The 23,503-nt window shown below is 46.0% G+C and overlaps 1 protein-coding gene across 1 annotated transcript in view; it reads left to right on the forward strand.

Moving 5' to 3' along the window:
* USP13 (ubiquitin specific peptidase 13) overlaps nt 1-23,503 on the forward strand; it is an 89,000-nt gene that overhangs the window by 52,545 nt on the left and 12,952 nt on the right. Inside the window, exons 8-15 of the mRNA XM_050965869.1 lie at nt 890-1,077; nt 3,676-3,747; nt 3,994-4,087; nt 13,041-13,166; nt 14,350-14,503; nt 16,937-17,111; nt 20,443-20,531; nt 20,884-21,006. Coding sequence (XP_050821826.1) covers nt 890-1,077; nt 3,676-3,747; nt 3,994-4,087; nt 13,041-13,166; nt 14,350-14,503; nt 16,937-17,111; nt 20,443-20,531; nt 20,884-21,006 — 1,021 coding nt within the window. The remainder of the gene's footprint in view (nt 1-889; nt 1,078-3,675; nt 3,748-3,993; nt 4,088-13,040; nt 13,167-14,349; nt 14,504-16,936; nt 17,112-20,442; nt 20,532-20,883; nt 21,007-23,503) is intronic.

Here is a 23,503-nt window from a genome sequence, read left to right on the forward strand (position 1 = left end):
AAATGGGTCTGAAGCTGACTAGTCAGTTTCACTTTTGTTCATAGTCTGTTTTCATTGTCTGAGCTGACAGAAAGCAAACAATAAACTGCAAAAATAACAGTAAAAAGTTAAATTTCACTTTTGAAAAATTCTCTCAGTTCTAATTATCAAAATATGCTGTTAATATTGATGTGGAAACTAGTTTATTTTAATAATCACTTTTAGTAATGGAAAATGCCTATTTTACTGAGGAAGCATGAAAATTTTGATTTCAGTGAGACCTGGATTTCACCTAGTGACAAAACTCCCGTTGACTTTAGTGGGTCCAGAATTTTACCTCTTGCCTTCAGACCTGCCAGTAGAATGCCTAACACACTGGTGATCTACTGCTATTAATATATTATGGTGTTGTGAATGGTGGCTGCAAATGTAGAGACACCATAGCTGTGAGCAGGAGAACCTTCACCACCACCAACCGAGGTCTCTCTCATTTGAGCTAAAGGCAGAAGTGAAAGTGAGCCGGTACGGTACGGTCCGGCGTACTGTACCGGCTTTCCCAGGCCAGCGATTTAAAGGGCAACCTGAGCATTGCAGTCTTGTGTCAGTTAAGTTACTTTCACCCCTGGCTAAAGGAGCACTCTTTCAGCTGTGACCGAGGAGCAGGCAGTTATATTCACTGGGACCAGCCTCTAGAGGAAGAGATGTTAACACATACTTAGCCAGTTGATTGCAATAGCAAGAAGCTGTTGGTGTTTTGATTTTGAACTTTCTTCCCTTGGGTTGGAACTTTTTTACTTTTCATTTTGGGTTGGGTTCTTCCATTTTATAACATGGTCAGCTAAGTTGGTTTATAATTAATGCATCATAATTGCAGATATATTAAAAAAAAATCAAACTCATTTGCATTCAGACAGAGAACGACCTAAGAGATAACAACATAAAGCCAAGAGTCTCTGAGTGGGAAGTGATTCAGGAATCTGGTGTGAAGCTAAAGCCCATGTATGGCCCAGGATACACTGGCATGAAGAACCTGGGAAATAGCTGCTACCTCAGTGCTGTCCTGCAGGCCATTTTCAGCATCCCAGAGTTTCAGCGAGCGTAAGTAATTCTCAGCAGTGCTTTGCACAGGCTCTGATGTCACAAATCTATTATTTATGTAATCCATATAGTATTTCAGGGTGTAACTCTTATTGTAAATGGCTGTCTTCCAGCCAATTCAATGGCTTGACAGAGAGTGTTTGCAGACTAGGGAGGAGGAGGTCCAGAACTCCTACAGCTTTTGAAATCAAAATCCCTTTTGACTTCATTGATGTAGGATTGATCCCAGGCTCATAAACTTCAGCCTGGTCTGCACATAGTTTCTGTACTGGCATCTATTTATCTGTGATACTTGAATGGCTCCCATCCTCCTAGTATCAAAGTGCTTTACCATCTTTAATGTATTCATTCTCTCAACACCCTTCGCTCACAAAGAAGTGCTGTTCTCCCTATTTTGCAGCTAGGGAACTTAGGCACAGGGGCTTCCTGAGGCTAAGTGAATTGCTCAGGATCACAGAGGAAGCCTGTGGCAAAACAGGGAATTGAACATAGGTCTCCCAAGTCCTATGCTAGTGCCTTAACCACTGGACCATCTTCCTTTTAGAGGTACAGTGGTATAACTGTCAGGCGTGTGTTTTTGTCCCCCAATATAATTAGATCAATACAACCCCTAGTGTGGAAGCAGTTAAGCCAGTATAAAAGTGCATTATACGGATATAACTTATTTCCTTTCCTGCATGAGAGTAAGGCTACGTCTACACTGCACTTTTGTCAGTAAAATTTTTGTTGCTCAGGGGGTGTGAAAAATACACACTTCTGGCCAACAAAAGTTTTACCAACAAAAAGTGCCCGTGTGGATAGCGCTTTGACAGTGAGAGATGCTCACCCGCCGACAAAGCTACTGCCCCTCATTGGAGGTGCTTTTGTTTTGTCGCTGCGAGAGCTCTCTCCTGAAGACACAGAACGGCTACACTATGTACCTTACAGTGGTACAGCTGTAGTGGCACAGCTGTGCCGCTCTATGGTGCTTAATGTAGACATAGCCTAAGCTATACTAGTGTAAGCACATTTATACCGGTATAACTGTGTCCACACTAGGAACATTATACTAGTATAACTACATCAATATTTAAACCTGTACAAATTTTGTGTGTAGACAAGGCTTAAAAGAGAGATGCATATTGCCAGCCAAAGCTTGCTCTTGATAAAAAATCTCAGCTTTGCAAGTGAGTTGTTTGTTTAGTTACTTTCCTCTGCTGAGTGAGAAACAAATGTTGTTTTCAGTTCATTTAGGATATTTCTCTTCCTTATTTTATATCTCAGAATTGTTCTTGACAGTCAAAGTTGAACACTCAGCACTCCCAGGTGAACAGCTGTTTATAGTTGTTTTTGGAGAATTGCACATAGCTGAAAATAAAACTCAGCATGTTCCTTTATATCCCAACAGAAGTAGTGTATGTCTTGAAAGTGATACTCTCAGATCTTGGACATCTTCCTAGATTTTCATGTAGCACTTGCCTTCTGGAAAAGAAGGCAGGAGGAGTGTGGAATTTGTTTTTGTTTATTTACTTATCCGTATGGAGTGGTGTCTGCAGATTCATTAACTCCTTCACTGCAGCACCCTTGTGCCAACTTCCCTGACTCAGTTTTCAATGTAATATCCGGACTGACTTTGCCAAGTGCGGCTACTTCCAGCAGCATGATTGTTGGACCTGTCTAGAGTGTTTGGCATCACTGATATAGTGAAGATTTTTAATGACGGAAGATGTACCAGGCTTAACTTGGACATACTCTTTCAATGTAACCCTACCTCCCTGGAAGATCTTTGTTGTGTTCTGATAAAAACTGCTTGCCACGCACTGCACACTGGGGCAGCACTGAATGGACTAACATACTCTTCAATGCCTGTTGAAAAGGCACAAATTAGTCTATCTCTCTCTTTGAAACTGGGCATCAGAAACTTGTTTTCAGACTGCAAACCTTACCATTTGTATGATGTATATCCAGAATTCACTTAAAGAGCCATTGATTAGGAGCCAGGAGCTCATTAGTTCTAATCCTGACTGTGCACATGGGCAAATCACTTATTGTCTCGTAGGGGTTACTTATTTCATAGAGATGTTGTGAGACTTAAGTTGTGAACGTCCATGCAGTACGGTACTCTGATGAGAGTAAGTGCTACTGTTTGTAAGTTTTCTGTCTACCTGTCCATGGTGTTTATATAACTCCCATCTCTGTATTTGAGTGCCTCACAATCTTTAATGTATTCATCCTCACAACACCTTGTGATGTAGTACAATGCTACCATTTTACAGATGGAGACCTGAGATACAGAGAGACTAAGTGACTCTCTCAAAGTCACACAGGAGGTCAGTGGCAGAGAAGGAAATAGAATCCAGATTTCCCAAGTCCCAGTCTAACACTCTAACCATTGATCTATCTTTTCCCTCCAGTTAGGAGCTTCTAGAGCAGTGGGAGATTGATTGTTTGCATTGTGGTGGTGGCTTAAGCTTGTCACTACAGAACTCTCCCAAGACATGAAGCTTACTTAAGTATCACTGCAGAACAACCTGCTAGGGTATCCAGGCGTCTTAGCAAAGGATCCAGATAAACTCACCTATAATTTTTGACCATTTCTCTTTTATTCTCACTGCCTAGGTATGTGGGAAACCTTCCGAGAATATTCGACTACTCGCCTCTAGATCCAACACAAGATTTCAACACACAGATGTAAGTGCCAGGTTCCTATTATTAAGCATATTGAGCCAAGGATGCTACGGCAAACTAGCTGTAAATAGTAGGAGAGCATCTTGACATGGATTGGGGAGAAGGACAGGGGAGGAAGAATTGTAGGTATATGTTCCAGCCTAGCTAATTGTAGACCATAAAGAGATTTCAAGGAGTTAAAGTTACTGTCAGTTTCTTTGTTCCAAACATTTGTCTTTCTGTTTCTTTTTCTTCCCCTTCTCCCTACAGGGCTAAATTAGGACACGGGCTCCTTTCGGGCCAGTACTCTAAACCACCAATGAAATCTGAGCTTATTGAACAAGTGATGAAGGAAGAACACAAGGTATTTGCCTGAGCGTTCGCAGCCTGATAACTAGGTACAAGTGACACCCTGAGAAAAGGGAACAGGTGCTGGCTACTGGAAAGCGTGGTGGTGCAGCTGATCCCATGCAGCATGTTTAGCAAGGTGTAATGTGCAAGATTCCCCTTAGGAATCTATTAGTCAGCAGCTATTTGTGCAAAGTTTTAAAGGGACCAGTTTTTTTGCGAATAGGGAATTCTGCTGCTCCAGCTGTGCCATGAACTCTTGTGCACATATGTAAAGGGACAACAGAAGGCTATTTTAGAGAGCCCTAAATATTTGGGATTGAACTCCTCAACCTGGCTAAAGCTCAAAATGAAGGATAATGACCCAAAGGGCCTGATCCTGTCACCGGTGAAATCCAGGGCAAAACTCCTGTTGATGTCAGTGGCATCGGGATAGGTTCCAGTATGGAGAACAGAAGACTATTTAATGGTGCAGGAGACTTTTGTCTCTGTAGGACTGACTTCTTTATTGTAAATAATACAATTTTATGGCTTCTGTTTCATAATTCACCACTTCTGATTAGCGATGGGCCAGCCTAGGAGGTGGCGTTGAGATCCCTATCTAATCTGGAGTTAAGGGTGTAATTCATATCTGATGGTGTGGAAAACTTGTCAGATCACAAAATGTCAGCTGTCTTTACCCTGGAAACACAAGAGTAAAAGTGGGTTTTGATACCCTCCATCCTGCTGCCACTGTAGTTTCAAGGAGGTACAATTGTGGCCCATGTCTATTTTATGACATAACTCATTTACGGTAAGAAGCACTGACAGCTGCTTTGTGTGGAGTGAAGATCAGTTTGGGTCTAAAATAAAGGCAGTCATAGAGAGGCACAGTGTATTACAGTCAAACATCTGTAATATATACATAAGGAAAGGGGGGAGAGAGATTTTTTTCCCTAGCCTGTCTCATATAGGATCTCATCCATCCATAATAATGAGCACTCGTAGTGTGGAACTGACCTTTTATTGCAAACAGTAGAGCCATATATGGGCAGTAATTTTGCAGTAGCAGAGACATTTTGTAGTTCCTGAAAGTCTAATATTGTCCTTGTGTCTAATCTCTGGTTTGCTGTTGCATCTTTCCTTTGTGGCATGAACGTTAGATCTTTTTCTAATGCTGCATAAACCATTGCTCCTTTTTCAGTTTGCTTATCAGAGCCGGCTAAGGCTGGTATTGCTGCATCCACCTACTTCCATATTAACTTATCTACACACTCTTCTCTTTAAACAGTGAGTGCCTTATGCTTTTATTCACACAACAGTCAAGCAGCCTATCAAGCTTCCTGTATATCCTACTATCCCTTGATCCTTATCACATCAGTCATTTTTTAACAAGACATATTAGGCTCAATTCTTGTGTGAGCACGGGTCATGGATGCTGTCTGGTCCCTAGTAAATAAGGGGTGCCAGCTAATCTCCTACCTCCTCTTGCACAGGTGCTCAAGGGAAGGTTTACGGGAGCTGGTGAGGCAGCTGGTGAGGTGGAGGAGGGAGAATGACTTTGGGGACATCATTTGCTATGGGACAAGGAGTGCAGTTGCCACCTTCCACCCCCCCAGATCTTGTTACAACCCCCCCCCCCTCGACTTTGGACAGGGTCTTTATGAAAGCAAATCTCCCCCTCCTTTGAATTTTTCTGAAATGATGCCCAAGTTTGGGAAAATCAGGTTCCTTGGCCCAAGCTGTGAGGGAGTAGGTTGAACCCCCAAACTGTGGGAATTGCATTTACTTTCTGATGGTTACATTATTTTACTTTCTTGTTACAAACACTAACCCACCAGGATTCATAGAATCATGGATTTTAAGACCAGAAGCTGACCACCTGCATAACACAGGCCATAGATTTTTATCCAGGGTGGGCTCTGGCTGGCTGTCGTGGTTATTTTCTCCTGAATCATTCCACCAGTTTACACTTTATTAGCAGCCAAGGAGGAATCCAGGATGGGGTTCCATCAGCAGTTATTCCCAGGGCAGCCTCTGGTAGCTTGCTTCCCCCCTTTTCCCCCCAAGGGTAGTGCTCCCAGCAGAAGTGAGGAAGCCCTTTGTGAGTGATGTGGACTTGCAAAATGCGGCATTGCATGCTGTGTTCTAAGGAGAGAGCCCAAGAGGGGACGTTTGGATTTAAATCGGGGCGTGAAGTTGTGAGGCTCTTGGTTGGGCCCATTACAACGTACGGTGTGAGCTCTGAAACGTGGATCCAAGTCTGGGGAAGGAGGGTGCTAGGCACGTTTGGGGCTCCAGCTCCGTCCCATGTTAAGCGCCATGTTCTCTTGCATTATGCAGCAGCGTTGTTTTTGCGGCCTCTCATTGGCCACTGGGCAGAGATGTTCCTCTCCTCTCTAGGAGCTTCTCCACAATAAATTGGGGCTAGGATCATCGGGGCATATCTCACCTAGTCTGTTCCTTGCCACTGCAGGGGCTTCAGGCGTTGGTGGCACCTTGATCTCTCCTGTACTCAGCCTGCGGCTCACAGCAGTTTAATCTAACTAGTCCAGGGGTCGGCAACCTATGGCACGCGTGCCAAAGATGGCAGGCGAGCCAATTTTTAATGGCACGCGGCTGCCTGCTGGGACTCCGCGTGCCATTAAAAATCCTGCCAGCGTGACAAGCTGTGGGGTCCGTGGTCCCAGGCCGGAGTGCCGGCCTGAGCACAGCAAGCAGCTGCCCCCTCCCCTGCCTTCCCCTAGAGCTCTGCTGCTGCGTATGCAGCGATCTGGGGGCTGGGGCTAGGCGCTCCCGCGGGGCAGCGTTTTGCTCCGTAAGGAGGGAGAGACGCTCCCCGCTCATCCAGAGCCCTGCTGCCACGCGCACAGCGCTCTGTGGGGCGGGGCGGAGCAGGGCTGCGCACGCAGGGGCGGCAGCAGCAGGGCTCCGGATGAGCAAGGAGCCTCATAGTAAGGGGGCCGGCGGGGGGGTTGGGTAAGGGGTGGGGGCAGTCAGGGGACAGGGAGCAGGGTGGGTTGGATTGGGGGAGTGGTATACTGGGGGGTGGTTAGGGGCGGGGGTCTCTGGAGGGGGCAGTCAGGGAGCAGTGGGGGGTTGAATGGGGCATGGGAGTCCCGGGGTCTGTTTGGAGGGTGGAGAGGGGTCAGGGCAGTGAGGGGACGGAGCAAAGAGGGTCCTGGGGGGCAGTTAGGGTGTGGGTGGGTCTCTGGAGGGGGTGGTCAGGAGACAAGGAGCTGGGGGGGTTGGATGAGTCGGGAGTTCTGGGGGGACTGTCAGGAGGTAGGGGTGTGGAGAGGGATTGGGGCAGGCAGGGAGCAGGGGTGGGGGGTTGTATGGGTCCTGTTGGGGTGGGGAGCGGTTATATAGGCATGGGAGTCCAGGGGGTCTGTCTGGGTGTGGATAAGGGTTGGGGAAGTCAGGGGACAGGTAGGGGGTAGGGTCCTAGGGGGGCAGTCAGGGGATAAGGGGCAGGGAGGCTTAGATAGCGGGTGGGGTCCCAGGAGGGGGTCGTCGGGACAAGGAGCGGGGGGGTTGGGGGTTCTGGGCGGGGGGCATTCACCCAGCCCTCTGCCCTGACCCCCCCCACACACACCCAGCCCTCTGCCCTGAGCCCTGACCCCCTACACCTCCCCAGGCCACTTCCCTGAGCCCTGTTCCACCCAGCCCTCTGTTGACTCCTTCACCCCCCCCCCATGGCCCCTTCCCTGAGCCCTGTTCCACCCAGCCCTCTGTTGACTCCTTCACCCCCCCATGACCCCAGCCCTGACTGGTACCTCCACACATACCCAGCCTCCCTACCCTGACACCTGCACCCCCCTCACATGCCCCCAGCCCTCTGCCCTGACTCTTGCACCCTCCACATCCTCAGTCCCCCCCATCCCATGCACCCCGCACATCCCCACTCCCACCCTGAGCACCAAACGGGAGCCCCTGCACCCTCACTCACATTCCCACCTGCACCCCTCACACCACATGGGAGCTGCCCAGGTAAGTGCCCCCACACCCAAACCTCCTGCCCCAACCGTGAGCCCCCTCCTTCATTCTAGCTCCTGGCCAGACCCTTCACCCCCAGCCCTGTGCTCGGTCCACTCCAACTCTCAGCTCAGTGCAGAGAGAGGAAGAGAATGGGCCAGAACCAGGGAGAAGGTAGGTACCCACTGTCTGTGGGCAGGGCCGGGACCCCAGACGGGCACTGGGCTGAGCGGGTCCGGCAGCTGGGATCCCGGCTGGTAGAAGCCGGAGGATGGAACCCCTGAGCGGCAGTGGGTTGAGGATCCCGGCTACCAGCCACACAGGGCTGCCAGACCTTTCCCAGGTGGGGTCCCGGCCGGAGGCCCCACTCAACCCACTGCCGGCCTAGGTGAACAGAACCCCAGACCAGCAGCGGGCTGAGTGGGTCAGTGGCGTAAGATCAACATTTTAATTTAATTTTAAATGAAGCTTCTTAAACATTTTGAAAATCTTGTTTATTTTACAATACAACACTGGTTTAGTTATATAATATATAGACTTGTAGAGAGAGACCTTCTGAAAAACATTAAAATGTATGACCGGCACGCGAAACCTTAAATTAGAGTGAATAAATGAAGATTTGGCACACCACTTCTGAAAGGTTGCCGACCCCTGAACTAGTCATTGGGCCATAGATGCTGACTCCGTGGGTGCTCCAGGGCTGGAGAACTCATGGGGAAAAATTAGTGGGTGCTCTGTACCCACCGGCAGCCAAGCTCCCCTCCCCCTGCCCCACCTCCTCCCCCTGAGCACACCACATCCCTGCCTACCTCTCAGCACTTTCTGCCCGGCTGCTGCCAAACAGCTGTTTGGCAGCATCAGCATGGTCCGGGAGGGACGGGGAGGAGCAGGAACGTGGTGTGCTCAGGAGGAGGCAGAGAAGAGGTGGGGCCAGGGTGGGGATTTGGGGAAGGGCTTGGACTAGAGACAGAGAGGGGGTGGAGTTGGGGTGGGGACTTTGGGGAAGGGGTTGAAATGGGGGCGGGGCAGGGTTGGGAAGAGGCAGGGCAGGACGGGGCCTCATGGAAGGGGGGCTGAGGGTGGGGCCGGGGGCAGAGGTGGTTGAGCACCCATGGAAAAGAAGGGAAGTCGGCGCCTATGCATTGGGCTCAATATTGGGGGACCTGGTGAACTTTAATGGCCTGTGTTATACAGCAGGTCAGGCTTAGAAGATCTAGTGCAGAGATTCTCAAACTTCATTGCACTGTGACCCCCTTCTGACAACAAAAATTATTACATAACCCCAAGAGGTGGGGCCCAAGCCCAAGCCCCACCACCCTGGGTGGGGAGGCCAAAGCCCAAGGGCTTCATCCCCGGGGGATGGGGAGGCTGTAACTTGAACCCTGCTGCCCAGGGCTGAAGCCAAAACCAAAGCCTGAGCCCTGGGTGGTGGGGCTTGGGCTTAGACTGGCTAGATCCTAGGGCCAAACACCAGCCCTGGCGACCGCGCTAAAACTTTGTGGTCCCGACCTGCTTGAGAGCCACTGATCTAGTGGTTTCTTCTGGCCTTAAACTTTATGAAACCATGGACCACAGTTCATCTTTCCTCTGTCTGCAGGGGGTTTCATTAACTCATGTTTCTCTCGCTCTCCCCATCCCCCCCCCCTTCAGTTCAAATGCTAGTGCTTCTAGGCTTCCCTTATTTTCATCCGGCAGTCCCTGTTGGTGGGATGACTTTGTAGTATCCTGGAAGCAAGCCCTTAGTTACCATGAAAATACAGTGCTGTCTTGCCAGGTGCATGCCATAGAGGTTTATATCTGTGCAACTGTATAACCTCAATTTATCTTGATGCTGTTTTGGCAGTCAAATTTTGGATCTAGTTTGTATTCGTGTCCCTGCCAACCTTTGTTACCCTGAGCCCAATACAGAACATGAAATTTAAGCAGAGACCAACCCTCCCTCCCACCAAGGTGGGATGTTTGGAAACAAAAGGTCAACTTGTAATAGATACTGAAGATACTGTGTCTGGAGGGGAACTTTCTTTCTTGGAAGAAGCATCCATGATAAAATCTAAGATGTATTTTTAGATATAACAGAAGCTGGACATACTTTTGTCACAGAAACAGAGTGACGGTTGCCGTAGTTACCTAAATTATACCCCTCACCACCCCTACTTACAGAAGCTTTGGTGAATCTGCTTGCGTTTCATTTATTAAAAAGTTAAGAACTAACGTTGATGCATTGTTAACACTGAGAAATGGAGGATACAGTTTTCAAGACGTTCAACACCTCAGTGTTAAAGTGTCTACAGTGACTAATTTGTTGAATATCCTACCGATGTTTAACAAAACAAAGGGCAGTGTCTTAACTTTCACATTTAATGGGCCAAGGGGGATTAGAATGAAAACTGCATCTCCACCCTAGCTACAGCATTTGCTACTGTGAATGTTGTAATAAACTATCCAGAGCTTTTGGCAGAGTAACATTTGGGGCTAATCTCTGCCATTTAATTCAACAGAGAGAGCGCCATCCATGGGCACAAAAGAATATGCATTGTTCATAATTTAGTAGATTCAAATGTCTTCCTGTTTAAGCAGTTTTTAACATGGTGTCAGGAGTGAAACAGGTTTTACTGTTTTAATTCTTTGTTGTACTAGGGCCTTGTTTAGAAAGTTGCTGGCGTCGACATTTCCTACTCTTGCTCCCTCTGGTGGAGCTGCACTGGTGGCCTTGCAATGGTGGGAATTTTGCAGATAAATGCAACTGTAGACCTAGTGCACATTTTGCCCTCCAAGATGTTTGCTCTGGCATTTTCAATGAATGAGTATAATTGTGTAGGGATTTTTGGCCAAACCTGTAAGACTGTTTCCTTGACTCCTGTTTTTGTGTGTGTGTAACATGAATTTCACATCTTACTTATTAGCATTTTTCACCGAGTGCAAACAGTCTTTAACATCCTGGGTCTTTGGAATCCAGCCATAAACTGTCAGTGGGTGCCGCCTGTCAAAGCATTTGTGTGAGTTTTTGAGCGGTTCAGTCCGCTCTATATATAGCTAAACTGTTTTGCAGCTGTTGATGAGGAAAGTATGCCCGGTGGTCTATAAATATTCCTGGTTCTGTGGCGGTAGAACCTTCTTTCCACTTCTGTAAAGCAGTTTAGGAAGAGCAGTGGGCGATTTGGAGACATTTCAACATAAAAAAGAGGCCCAAAGTCTATAGAATCACCAGGAACTGATTTTTCATTCAGGACTTTGCCACTGATCTTGTTTTTTGGCTTAAATTGATCAAGTTTCCCTCTGGTGGAAAGAGTTTGCTGTGTGTGTGAGATCCTAGTCTCGAGAATATGGCACATTTACACATTTTTCTTCTCGCTACTCAGATGGTCGAATAAAAGTTGCAATGGCAATGGGGCTTAATTCCAAATTCAGTGCATCAAAAATCTGGGAAAAGCCTCGCTGGGGCCAGGCAGTTTGCTTGTTTCTAAGTCTTAGAAGGAAGCAGGATATATAGTTTCTCCTTTGATGCAGGGCAGTTGAGGACACCAGTACGATACGCAGCCCAGTACTCAGAAATTCCCAGCGCTACTGAGTCTCTAGATGTTTACAGAAGCCCTTAAAGTGCATCTTAGTGTATTGATATTACTAATGTACTGCCAACAGCTGAGCAAGCATTGTAAACTAAGGGCCTGGCTCTGATCTCCATTGATCTAAAAGGAGTTAGTCCTTATTTATACTGGTGACACTGAGATCAGAATTGGGCCTTTTGAGTGAAAGTTTCCTTTAAAAATGTGGTTTACCTGTGTCATATTTCATGCTGCTTCTCCTATATTGTAATGGAGTAGTAGCACCACTCTACTTACTTGTTTATTAGCCTGTTTTTCCAAGTGCTCTAAAATGCACACACTAGCTTAGATTGTCTTAAAAATTATTGTGCCTCGTGGGGGCCCAATCTAGGATTAGTGGTCAAGTGGTAGAGAGGAACCACCTTGAGGCACCCCTCCCCCCATAGTCCCCACTCATGCACTATTCTTTACCATAATTTCCTCAAAATACCACTCTTCCTTGAAAAACAAGGGAAATTCACTGTCCAAAAACCCTAACACAGAATTAGGATTGACTGACAGTGTCTCATACCCTTCCAGAATGCAGGATGCGCCTGTGCTTAAACCTCTGTAAACTAGGAATTACAGAATTAAGGTTCACACCATCCCCAGCCTGCATCTGCCCACTTTCAGTGAGGCCCCAACTTACCCTTGTCAGACATCCTAGCATGCTTCTCTTCCAGAGGATATGGGGCACTGCGGGAACAGAGCCCACAGGGGCTGCAGAAGAAACTGTCAGACCATATTCTCACTAAGGTGAAGTCACATTTTGGGCAGGTTTAATGAACACCAGCTAGCTGCATCTGGCCTAGATTTGACCTACTCTGCACAAACCACCTCTGAGTTGCCAGTTGTTACCACCTCTGGACCGTTGTCCTAAGGATTCCCTCTGGAACACCTGCACTTGCTTCTGTCATGTAGCTTGCTATCTCATGTAAGTACTGTTGTAAGCACTCCCCGCAGCAATCTATGCAGCTGTGCTGAGCACAGTGAAGGGCAGTTGGAGCGTGCAGAAAAATGAGAGAGTTCTGTTGGTCACAACACATAACTTAGTTATTTTTCAGGTCGTCTTATAAGGCAGCCCTGGCTGAAGCATAATTACAGTGGCTCCACAGGGGCTCTTGCCAGCTTTAGGGCACATGGAGATGGGGCGCAGTTGATCTATACTGTAGTTCTTTGTTTCCTGGTTTTCAGAGATTTAAGTATAGGTGCATTTGCTGTTCTGGAAGGATACGAATCACTGCTTGTCAATTCGAATGCTGCATTTACAAAGCTTTTAGACAGTGGATTATGAATCGCATTCAGTGGCATGGCTTCATTTCCTGTGGCACTTTGATCATGAAACCTAACTTTTAAGGTTCAAGCCAATGTGTAATTCAAACCATTGTGCACAGAAGTGCTTTTCAAAAATATTTCTCTCTTTGTTTTTAGCCTCAACACAATGGAATTTCTCCTCGAATGTTTAAGGCCTTTGTAAGCAAAGGGCACCCAGAATTCTCCTCCAATAGACAGCAAGATGCACAGGAGTTTTTCCTGCACCTTATAAACCTCGTAGAGGTGAGAAAGTATTCACTAGTTCTTCTCTTTATCTCTGTTTGACATGTTAGGGGATGAGAAACAGGACAGTATGTGATCTCATCATTTTTTTACAAACCCTTTAAGCTACGTGAGAATTGCACTTATCTAACTAAATCAGTTTCTAAACTAGTTTCTAAACCAGTGTAGTCCCTTTCAACAGCTACCCAGTATACAATTACAAGTATACCGGTATACAATTACAAGTTGTCAATATACTTATAATTAGGAAGACTGTGAATGTTAAATGGAGCAGGTATTATTATTATTCCACATATTTATATCTTCTTCTGAAGCAGATAAATCACCCTGTCTAGCTCCCTTACAAATCTCAGCTATATGTTATTGAATCATTATAGGGAAGATGGATTCCCATACTGAAAGCAAAGTGTCTGTGGTATGAAATGTTACTTCCATTAAGCTGCAGCTCAGTGCTACAATGCAAAAGAGTCAACACTGTGAATGCTAATGCTTTCTTTAAGGCATTGAAAAGGAAATTTACTAAGGAGACAACCAATTACAATTTAAAGCATACCTCCTCCCCGCCCTCCGAGATTAAGGGTGTTTGTTCATGTGCTACGCTCTGTGTGAAGTTATTCAGATCTGTGTGCATAATGTTCCATGTCCCAAACCGTGTGCACTGATTATAGGGGTGGTGAGTAGATCTTTTTCTGCAAGTGCCCGATAACAGACATTAACTTGCATAACAAAGAGAAGGTATACTATTTGAGTGGCATTCCAGCTGGATAATTAACTAAAATTTGCTTGTTCTGTTTCAATGCAGTTCTCGGAGCATAAGAGTATTACTATTATAAGAGTAATAATCTGGTTGCTGAAAGGATTCTGTAAGGCACATTCTAACCAACATATTTACTGTAACCTGCCTTCTTCCTGCTCCCTACTGTTTCTTTCACTCCATGCAGCATATCTCTATTAAGGCCCCCATTTTGCAGTTACACTGTGTGGGCAGACATTTGTCTCTCTTCATGGATGTCAGTGGCAACTTCCAGGCTCATGCAGGGCTCTCCCGGCATGGACTAACATGTGGCCCGTAGGGCGTGAGCTGCTTGGGGCAAGGGTGGTATCTTCTGATGTCTGTAAAGCAGTTTACACGCTCTAGGCTCTGTGATGCTACTCAAGTGATCAAGTCTGATCTTCCCTTCAGAGAAACCGCATTGGCTCAGAAAACCCCAGCGATGTTTTCCGGTTCCTGGTGGAAGAACGCACACAGTGCTGCCAGTCTAGGAAAGTCCGATACACAGAAAGGGTAGACTATCTCATGCAGTTACCTGTGGCCATGGAGGCAGCAACGAACAAAGGTAAAGTCAAAAGAGTGCTGGTGGGCTGGTTTGTTGGTGCTGTCTGTCTAAAATCAATAAAGGAAGGCTGATAGGGGATGGGTTAGGGTTAATGTAATACTATGTCACTGGGTTGGTTGGCAGCAACCTGGATCGATCCTGGGATCTCTGAATCTTGGAACATGAGCATCTACTACTTGAGCTAAAAGACACAGGCCATGGCTACACTGGCGCTTTATTGCGCTGCAACTTTTGCGCTCAGGGGTGCGAACCCCCCCCCCAGCAGCGCTGTAAAGCCTCAGTGCAAACAGTGCCGCAGCTCTGGGAGCGTGGCTCCCAGCGCTGTAAGCTACACCTGTAGAGGATGTGGAGTACATGCAGCGCTGGGAGAGCTCTCTCCCAGTGCTGGCGCTGCAACCACACTTGAAACTTCAAAGCGCTGCCGCGACAGCTCCTTGACGTGCAAGTGTAGCCATACCCCCAGTTTTGTTAGCCAGGGCGGTAGCAGGCTCATTCACCTTCATAAGTGGCCCATCCACATTGAGTTGGTCATGGGCTACATAGAAGTTAATCAAAAACACAACGTTCCAAATTGTCTTGCATGCCTCCAGGGTGTGCATATGTGTAGACTCAGGGCCCTAGGTCTGCCTGAGTATTTCCAGAGCATGGGGAAAGTGCTACAAATGAATAGGACTCCGCTTTCAGAAAGCCTTTGAGAAAGTCCCACAGCAAAGGCTTTGAAACAAAGTAAGCAGCTGTGAGATAAGAAGGAAAGTGCTCTCATAGATCAGTAACTGGTTAGAAAATAGGAGACAATGGATAGAGATAATTGGTCAGTTTCCACAATGAAGATGGGTAAATAGCATGGTTGCCCAAGGATCTGTACTAGGACCAGTGCCGTTTAACATATTCATAAATGATCTGGAAAAGGAGTAAACAGGGAAGAGGCAAAATTTTCAGACAGTACAAAATTACTCAAGATAGTGAAGCCCAAAGGTGACTGCAAAGAATTACAAAGGGATCTCATAAAACTGGGTGACTGGGTAGCAAAATGGCAGATGAAATTCACTGTTTATAAATGCAAAGTAATGCACATTGGAAAACAAAATCCCAACTCTACATACAAAATGGTGGGGTTTAAATTAGCTGTTACCACTAAAGAAAGAGATCTTGCAGTCATCATGGATAGTTCTCTGAAAACAGCCACTCAATGTGCAGCGGCAGTCAAAAAACCTAACAATATGTTGGGAGCTATTATGAAAGGGATAGAAAATAAGACAGGATATAGCATAATGCCACTATATAGATCCATGGTATGCCCAAAGCTTTAATACTGCATGCAGTTCTGGTCACCCCATCTCAAAAAAGATCTGCTAGAATTGGAAAAGGTACAGAAACGGGCAACGAAAATGATCATGAGGTATGGAATGGCTTCCATATGAGGAGAGACTAAAAATATTAGGTTGTTTGCTTTAGAAAGAGTGGTTAGGAATGGCTGGGAGCATTGGTAGGTTGAGGATGGGGATTAATACAATGATAGGGTGTGGTGAAGTTGTGAGGGGCCCTAAAGGGAAAGGCAAGAAGTGTGTGTTTGATGTAGAGGTGAAGAGGGGAGCCAGTGGAGGGACTCAAAGAGGGGCCCTGTTGTGGTCAGTAAATTGTCCTTGTTTTGCTGTTCACTGTTTCTTTCACATCAAGATTTAATAGATTTTAAAGTCATAAGAGGCTATTTGAAAATCTAGTCTATCCTCCTGCATAACAGGCCGTAAAATTTCAGTCAGTGGTTCCTGCATGGAGTCCATAACTTGTGGTTGAATTAGAACATGTATTTTAGAAAGACATCCAGTCTTGATTTGAAGACTCCAAGGGAGGATTTACCACATTCCTTGGTAATCTGTTCCAACAGTAAATGTGTTCTGTTAAAAAATTGCATCTATTTCCAGAAGTTTATAGCTCAGGAGCTTTTAGTTTTTGACAACTACTGGTACATCTGGCCATCACTGGCAAGGGAAGCACTATAGTCCTGCCCAATATATAGCCCTGACCAGTCAAGAAAGCACAATGGAGGGGTAGACCAGCAATGGTTTTCAGAGTCTAATTGAGTTGATGGAGTTGGCAGAGAGGCATAGCCATTTGCACAGAAATAAAAACCCTGCCATGAAGATTTAATCACTTGTTTCCAAGTGTTCACAGTGCCCTGTCCTCCATGTGATCAGAACCCTGTTAACCAGAAATGTGTTTGAAACATGGCTGTGATCCTGATGCAGACAGGATCTTGATGTCTTCTGGACATATTTAGACCATATAAAAGCCTGTGTCTCTCCCCTCACCCCCACTCTAAAAACAAACAAACAAAAAAAAAAAAAAGGTGGTGAGAAGTAAGACTGCAGTGAAAGATTCTGTGGCAGATGCATTGTTCATGTAGCCTTCAGTGTCATGTCTGCTTTTGAGCAGATGAATTAATTGCCTACGAACTGAAGAGGAGAGAAGCAGAAGCTGCTAGGAGACCTCCACCAGAGCTTGTCCGTGCCAAGATCCCTTTTAGTGCGTGTCTGCAGGCTTTTTCTGAACCAGAAAATGTAGAAGACTTCTGGAGCAGTGCTCTTCAAGCAAAATCTGCAGGAGTTAAGTAAGTGTGTGTTTCCATATTAAAAGCACAATGTGTTCGTAATATAGTTCATTTTACCACTTGGCTATGCTACAGCAAGAAATAGACGGTGATGCAGAGTCAGTTATGGATCAGGATTAGTGATGAGGCTCGTCAATGTAAAAGGTGCAGATTAGTACAGCTCTGCCCCAGTAAGAAGTGTAGTTCACATTTCAAAGGCTTGTAATGACCCTCTGAGCAACAAATAAATCATCTTTGTGGAACTTCAGGAGTTATCTTCATTTGGATGTTTGTAGCAAAGCTTGTTGTTGTTGTTTGTTATTTATGTGTATTACAATAGCACTGAAGAGCCCTGGTCACGGAGCAGGACACCGTTGAGCTTGGTGCTGTGCAAATAACAAAAGCCTCTCCTTGTCCCGACTTGCTTACAATCTAAGTATGGACAACAGATGGATACGGACAGGCTGATGGGGGAGTACAAGGAAATAATGAGATAATATTGGTGTTAGGCTGGGGTCTCAGCCTGCCAGCAGCCTAACTGTTGTCAAGTTTCTGTAGGCATCATGAGAAGGGAGAGTTTTAAGGAGGGATTTGAAGTTTGATAATGAGGTAGCTTGTGGATGCTTATAGGGAGTGTAAAACTTAGTGGCTTGATAAGTTTCTGCTCTCCTTTATAGGATTACCATACGTCTGTATTTTCCCAGACATGTCCGGCTTTTTAGTTCTTAAATCGCCATCCAGGAGGAATTTAAATATCTAAAACATCCGGGAAAATATGGATGTATGGTAACCCTAAGTCCGAAGTCCCAGGGCTGGCAGCACTTCCTGGGGCAGCTCCCGGCGCCCACCCGCAGGAGCCTGCAGTGTGGGCGGCCCCTAGGCACAGAGGCGGAGGGGGGTCTCTTTGTGCTGCCCTGGCTCCCTCCTGCCCAATCAGAGCTGCGGGGTTGGGGCTTGCAGCCGCCACCACCCCCGACCCGACCCAACCTGTCTCTAGGAGCCAGAGGGACCTGCCAGATGCTTCCCAGGAGCCGCCCAGGTAAACACCGCTGGGACTCCCCACCTCGCCCCCCCGGCAGGTCCCACTGTCTTTTAGGGTCGGGTCGGGGGGACGGAGAGCTCTCTGTTTGCTGATGGCACCTGCAAGCCCCACTCTGCAGCTCCGGCAGCTCCCATTGGTGCTTTTCCCAGCCAGTGGGAGCCACGGAGCTCATGCTTGTGGTGGGCGCAGCACGTGGATCCTCCTTGGCTGCCTCTGATCCTAGGAGCCAGAGGGACCTGCAGCAGGAGGGGTGAGTAAGCGAGTGGGGCGAGGTGAAGAGGCGAGTGGTGAGAAGCAGGAGGTGAGGGGTGAGTAGGTGAGTGGGGCTGGGTGAAAAGGCCAGATACAGGCAGCGGGGGTTGAAGAGGCGAGCGGTGAGGGAGCAAGCGGCTGATGGGCGGGTGGGGGTGAGGAGGCAAGAAGCGTCGAGCCAGCTGCAGGTGGGGGTTCCTGGGCTGGGCATGGGGGTTTCTGGCAGGGGAGTGGGGAGGTGAGTGGCAGGTGGGAGGAGGCGAGTGGTAGGTGGTGGACTGAAGAGGGACGCAGCAAGCCAGCGGCAGGCCCGGGGGTGAGGAGAGGAGGTGTGGTGGCGGGGCCGAGCGGGGAGGGGGCAGGGCCTGGGGAAGAGTGGGGAAGGAGCAGGGGTAGACTGTGGGTGGGGCCAACACCCCCCGTGGAGTGTCTTCTTTTTTGAATGTTCAAATATGGTAACCCTACACATTTAGCCTGGGTTCCATGCAGTAGCTAGTGGTAGAAATCTATGTTTCCATACAAGAGACAAAGTATGGATCTCCATCCCTAGTCTCTTCTTGTCCAGCTTTGTCTGAAGATGCGCTAAAGCACCACATGCAGCCCCTAGGCAGAATAGGGTGGAGAAAATGGAGATAGAAGTTCTTCCTTGATCAGGCTGTAGGGATGAAGATTTCAAATCACAGAAAGGGCAGTACTAAAAATTTGGTTTCTGATATATGTCTGAATTTCAGCCAAAATACTCCAGCATGACTATCAGTGTTGTAGAGTTAGGATACATTTGTAATACTTAATTATTGTTACTTATATGGTGCCACTTTGCATGGTGTTTTACAGGCAAATATAAAGAGGAGGAACCTGCCTCCATGCGGTTTACAATCTAAAGTCAGATGAAAAATGTAATGAAAAGGGCTCGGACACAGAAAATATTGGGAGGTCAAAGGAGAATAGAAGGAGGGACACAGCCACAGGGGGCGTAGCTTTATGCCAAGAAGAAGTGTTAAACAATTGGGGTATTACAGAAGCTTCAGGGTGTCTTCAGTAGTATCAGAGGGGTAGCCGTGTTAGTCTAGATCTGTAAAAAGCGACAAAAAGTCCTGTGGCACCTTATAGACTAACAGACGTATTGGAGCATGCTCCAATATGCTCCAATGCGTCTTCAATAGTAGTGAAGAGTGGGTGAGAACTGGGCCCAGGAAGTGGTCTGTTTTGGTAAACTGCCTTCTATTGTTAGCAATACCAGCAATTGGTTGTACTCTTTAGTGTACAGTTTCTGCACCATATAGAAAACAGGCAGTCAAACACACTTGGAGGAAAAGAATGTAGGAAAAACCAAAGTGTTTCATACGTTAACTGTGAGCATGTCCCATGGTAGTAAAAAATATTCTGCTGTTCTAAATAGAGGCAGGATTAGGCTGCGTTTAAAAGCAAGACAAAATAGATCTTCAAATGTTTTTGTACAAAAATAAAGAAAAACACTTGTTTTCATTAATTTAACAATTTAATGTTAAACATTAAATTGTTGCAAAAATAGTGAGCATTCATATAGTCCTTTTCATCTGTAGATCTCACTTAGAAACAGCATTGGAGTCTTTGGGTGCTTGTAGGTAGATTACCTAATAGCCAATGTTCCTATTTGTAAAAAGATAATGTCATAGATATAAAAATCACAGTGTCATCTTTAGAGCCTATGTAACCTGTATTTTCAACCTAATGCCCTAAAATTCTAGCCGCTTGGAGCTACTTGGGTGAACACAAAGCGCTGAAAATTTATCCCCACAACGGGGAGGTTCCCAGAGGTTGGGCTCTGGTCCAAGAGCTCAGGCGGTAGCCTGAGCTTGAACGTCTACGCCACAATAAAACGGTCCCTTAGCCTGAGCCTCATGAGCTTGAGTCAGCTGATATGGGCCAGCCACAGGTGTTTAATTGCAGTGTAGACATACCCATAGGTGTAAAACTTTTCATGTTAATGTCGATTAGACCATGGTCTGAGACATTGCAATCTGTGTTCTGTAATCTTGTTGCCCTGTTTTATTGATGTAACGTTCTTGTGTTTCCCAGAACATCTCGCTTTGCTTCATTTCCTGAGTACCTGGTAGTGCAGATAAAGAAGTTCACCTTTGGCCTTGACTGGATACCCCAAAAGCTTGGTATGTATCTCCCTCATTTGGTCCAGATTCTCTTGGAAGGGCTATGTACATTGGCGAGTCTTGAGTTTGTAACAAAATCCAGTGGGCTCCTCTTTTCATAAAGGGCCAGACCAGAACCCCAGATCTGAGGAATAAGAATCCAATTTTACATAGTCACTTTTCATTGTAAAAGTGTTCTTTAAAAGGTGTCCTGAACTTCTCATTGGTAACTCCAACCAACAGTTTAAGAGAAGAGAATCGTGGCCATGTATGTAGCGTGTGTACTGAGCTCCCCTCGCTATAGCATGTAAATTGCAATACAATGTACATGTGCTGGAATGCATCAATAATCTTTTCCTCTCTGGGTTTGCAGATGTTTCCGTAGACATGCCAGACCTACTAGACATCAATCACCTCCGTGCCACCGGACTACAACCAGGAGAAGAGGAACTTCCTGACATTGCTCCGCCCATTATCATTCCTGATGACCCCAAAGGTACTGTCCTCTACCCCCGGGATCTCTCCTTCCATCCCGCCTTCCTCTGCTTGGATAGTTAGTCTATTTTTCTTCATCTCTCTGCTGGTTCATGTGAAGCCTCTTTTTGGCTGCTGTACTCCACCTGTGCAGGCACGAAGCATGACTCTGTGAATGAGAATAGAGTGTAGATAGGATCGGGACAGACTAATAATAATGCACTTTTTTTTAGAGGTGCTGAGCACCCGCAGCTGCTATTGTTTGAAAATCAGGCAGTGGTTGCTGCTGTCATACCTCTTAAGAAGCCTTGAATTAACTTAAACCTGTTGATAGGATAAGGAATTCACATTGTTCTATGCAAGAGGGTAACTGAATATTTTAATTCCCTTTTTCACCCTCTCCACCCTGTCCCCAGCTTGTGTTCTCATTCCCTCTAGAATCTTTACAGGTGTCTAGAACCTAAGTACATCTAGGAGAGTCTGTAGGGCTTGACTCTAGAACTTTCAATGGCATCACTCAGAGAGCACTTACTTCCTAGTACCCCTCATTATTCGTATTGGTGTTATTTGTGTCGTAATAGCACCTTAGAAGCAATCAAGGCTTAGGCCCCATTGTACACATGCATAATGGAAAAAAAATCCCTGTTCTGAAGAGCTCGCACTCATTGGTGTGTAGTGGATATAGAGGGCCAGATTCAGCCTTTGAGTACAAGCTCATGGTTCCCATTTAGTTTCATGGAATCGTCATGCTTACTTATTCCAGCCCATAGGGAATGTAACGTCAGCTTGGATGCCTACTGTGGAATCAGTGGTGGGTGCCAAAAGTGGAGTGGAAATTCAACCCAGTCATTTCTTGTTTTTGGGGGCATGTATATCGGAACCTACTTACCATGGTATTTGTGCTAACTGCCGTCTAAAAACCAATGATAAACTAACCTTGGTGTGACTGTGGCTGAATAATAATCATTATCTGATGTGTTCTCACTGGTGTGCAAGGCATGGTCCTTGCTCTCAGGAGCCTTAAATTGGGCAATAAGGTTTTTGCCTTAGGATCTTGACTTCATCTTATCCAGTCCCAGCACCATCTATTAGCATGTATCAGACCAAACATGGCTTGTTGGCGGTGTACTTAAAGGGGAACAGTACACTTCTTAAAACCAGATTCCTTAATCTGCAGCACAACTATGTTTAATACACAAGGGGTTATGTAGATGAATAGATTCGAAGACCAGAAGGGACCATTGTGATCATCTAGTCTGGCTTCCTTTATAACACAGGCCATAGAACTTCTCCAAAATAAAACTTTGTAAGACACTCAATGTCCTTCCATAGGTTAAGTCTGAAAGTCTGCCACTTCTTCATTATAAAGAGCAAGAATCATTATTTATTATTTGTATTGCAGTACACCGAGGAGCCCCAGTCATGAGCCAGGTCCCCTTTGTGCTAGACGCTACTACAGATGTTTAACACAATGTGACATCTTGAAATAATCCATTTCTAGATCAAGCCTGTCCAGTAAAAGCTTGCTTCTTCCCCACTTTGCCCTGACAGTGAAATGTTTTGTAGCTAGTAAATTCTCTTTATTATCCTATGACCTTAGACACAGATTATTGAAATTTGCTTAATGATGACTCAGGTTTTGGTGTTTAAATATTTAATGTGATACTAGAAGGGATGACGCTACTCACATTGCTGGGTACTAATAGTGCTGTTACCGCAGTGAGCTTTCCAAACATGGAAGAACGCCAATCTCTAAAATGTATTTTGGTATTAAAGTAGAGGAATACACAGACGTATAGTGATTTCAATTTTGTTTCCCCTCTCCAGACTACTCCCTATGGTTTACCATGGCTTTCTGGGCATCTCGGCCTCCCTGAAACTTGCATTTTCACTTGTAAAGGCTAAAAAAATTGGAGCTTTACCTTTTATAAATGAAATAAAACTCCTGACAGCTTTTGCTGTCTCACTTCATCCACTTTGGTCTTCCTGCATCATGACCGCTTGCTATGAGGTTTACTTACTGATTCAGCTACCAGAGACATTGCATTCTAACGAAACACGCAACTTGCAAAAGGTGCTGGGAGAGGGGTTCACTCAAATCTTAACACAGACAGTTTGTATATGCCTTTCTATATGTAACATGTACCTCAACTATACTGACTGACCCCTCTACCCAGCCCTCACTATTTGGCCAATTTCTTGTAGGAATAAGCAACGGGTCAGTGTAGCTCTATCACCAATGTGTCGGCCTAGATGCTGGCTGTCACATAAGCATCAAAGAACAAATGGGCTTTGAGGAGGGCTAGGAGAGGGATGAGGGCTACTAGCGTTATGGCTAAGTTCGAGGAAGGAGTAAGTGCTAAATTAGGAACTGTTAGCCAGTCCTGGTTTTAACGTCCTCAGGTGCAAGTAAAACTTCTCAACGTGTCCGCTACCTCATTTTGTTAGTCTTATGCCCTCTCAATCCCAGCCTCTTGCTTTACATAAAGCATCAGCTAACCATGCCCATCCTGTAATGT

This window comes from Gopherus flavomarginatus, chromosome 8, assembly GCF_025201925.1.
Source record: "Gopherus flavomarginatus isolate rGopFla2 chromosome 8, rGopFla2.mat.asm, whole genome shotgun sequence".
Taxonomy (NCBI): Eukaryota; Metazoa; Chordata; order Testudines; family Testudinidae; genus Gopherus; species Gopherus flavomarginatus.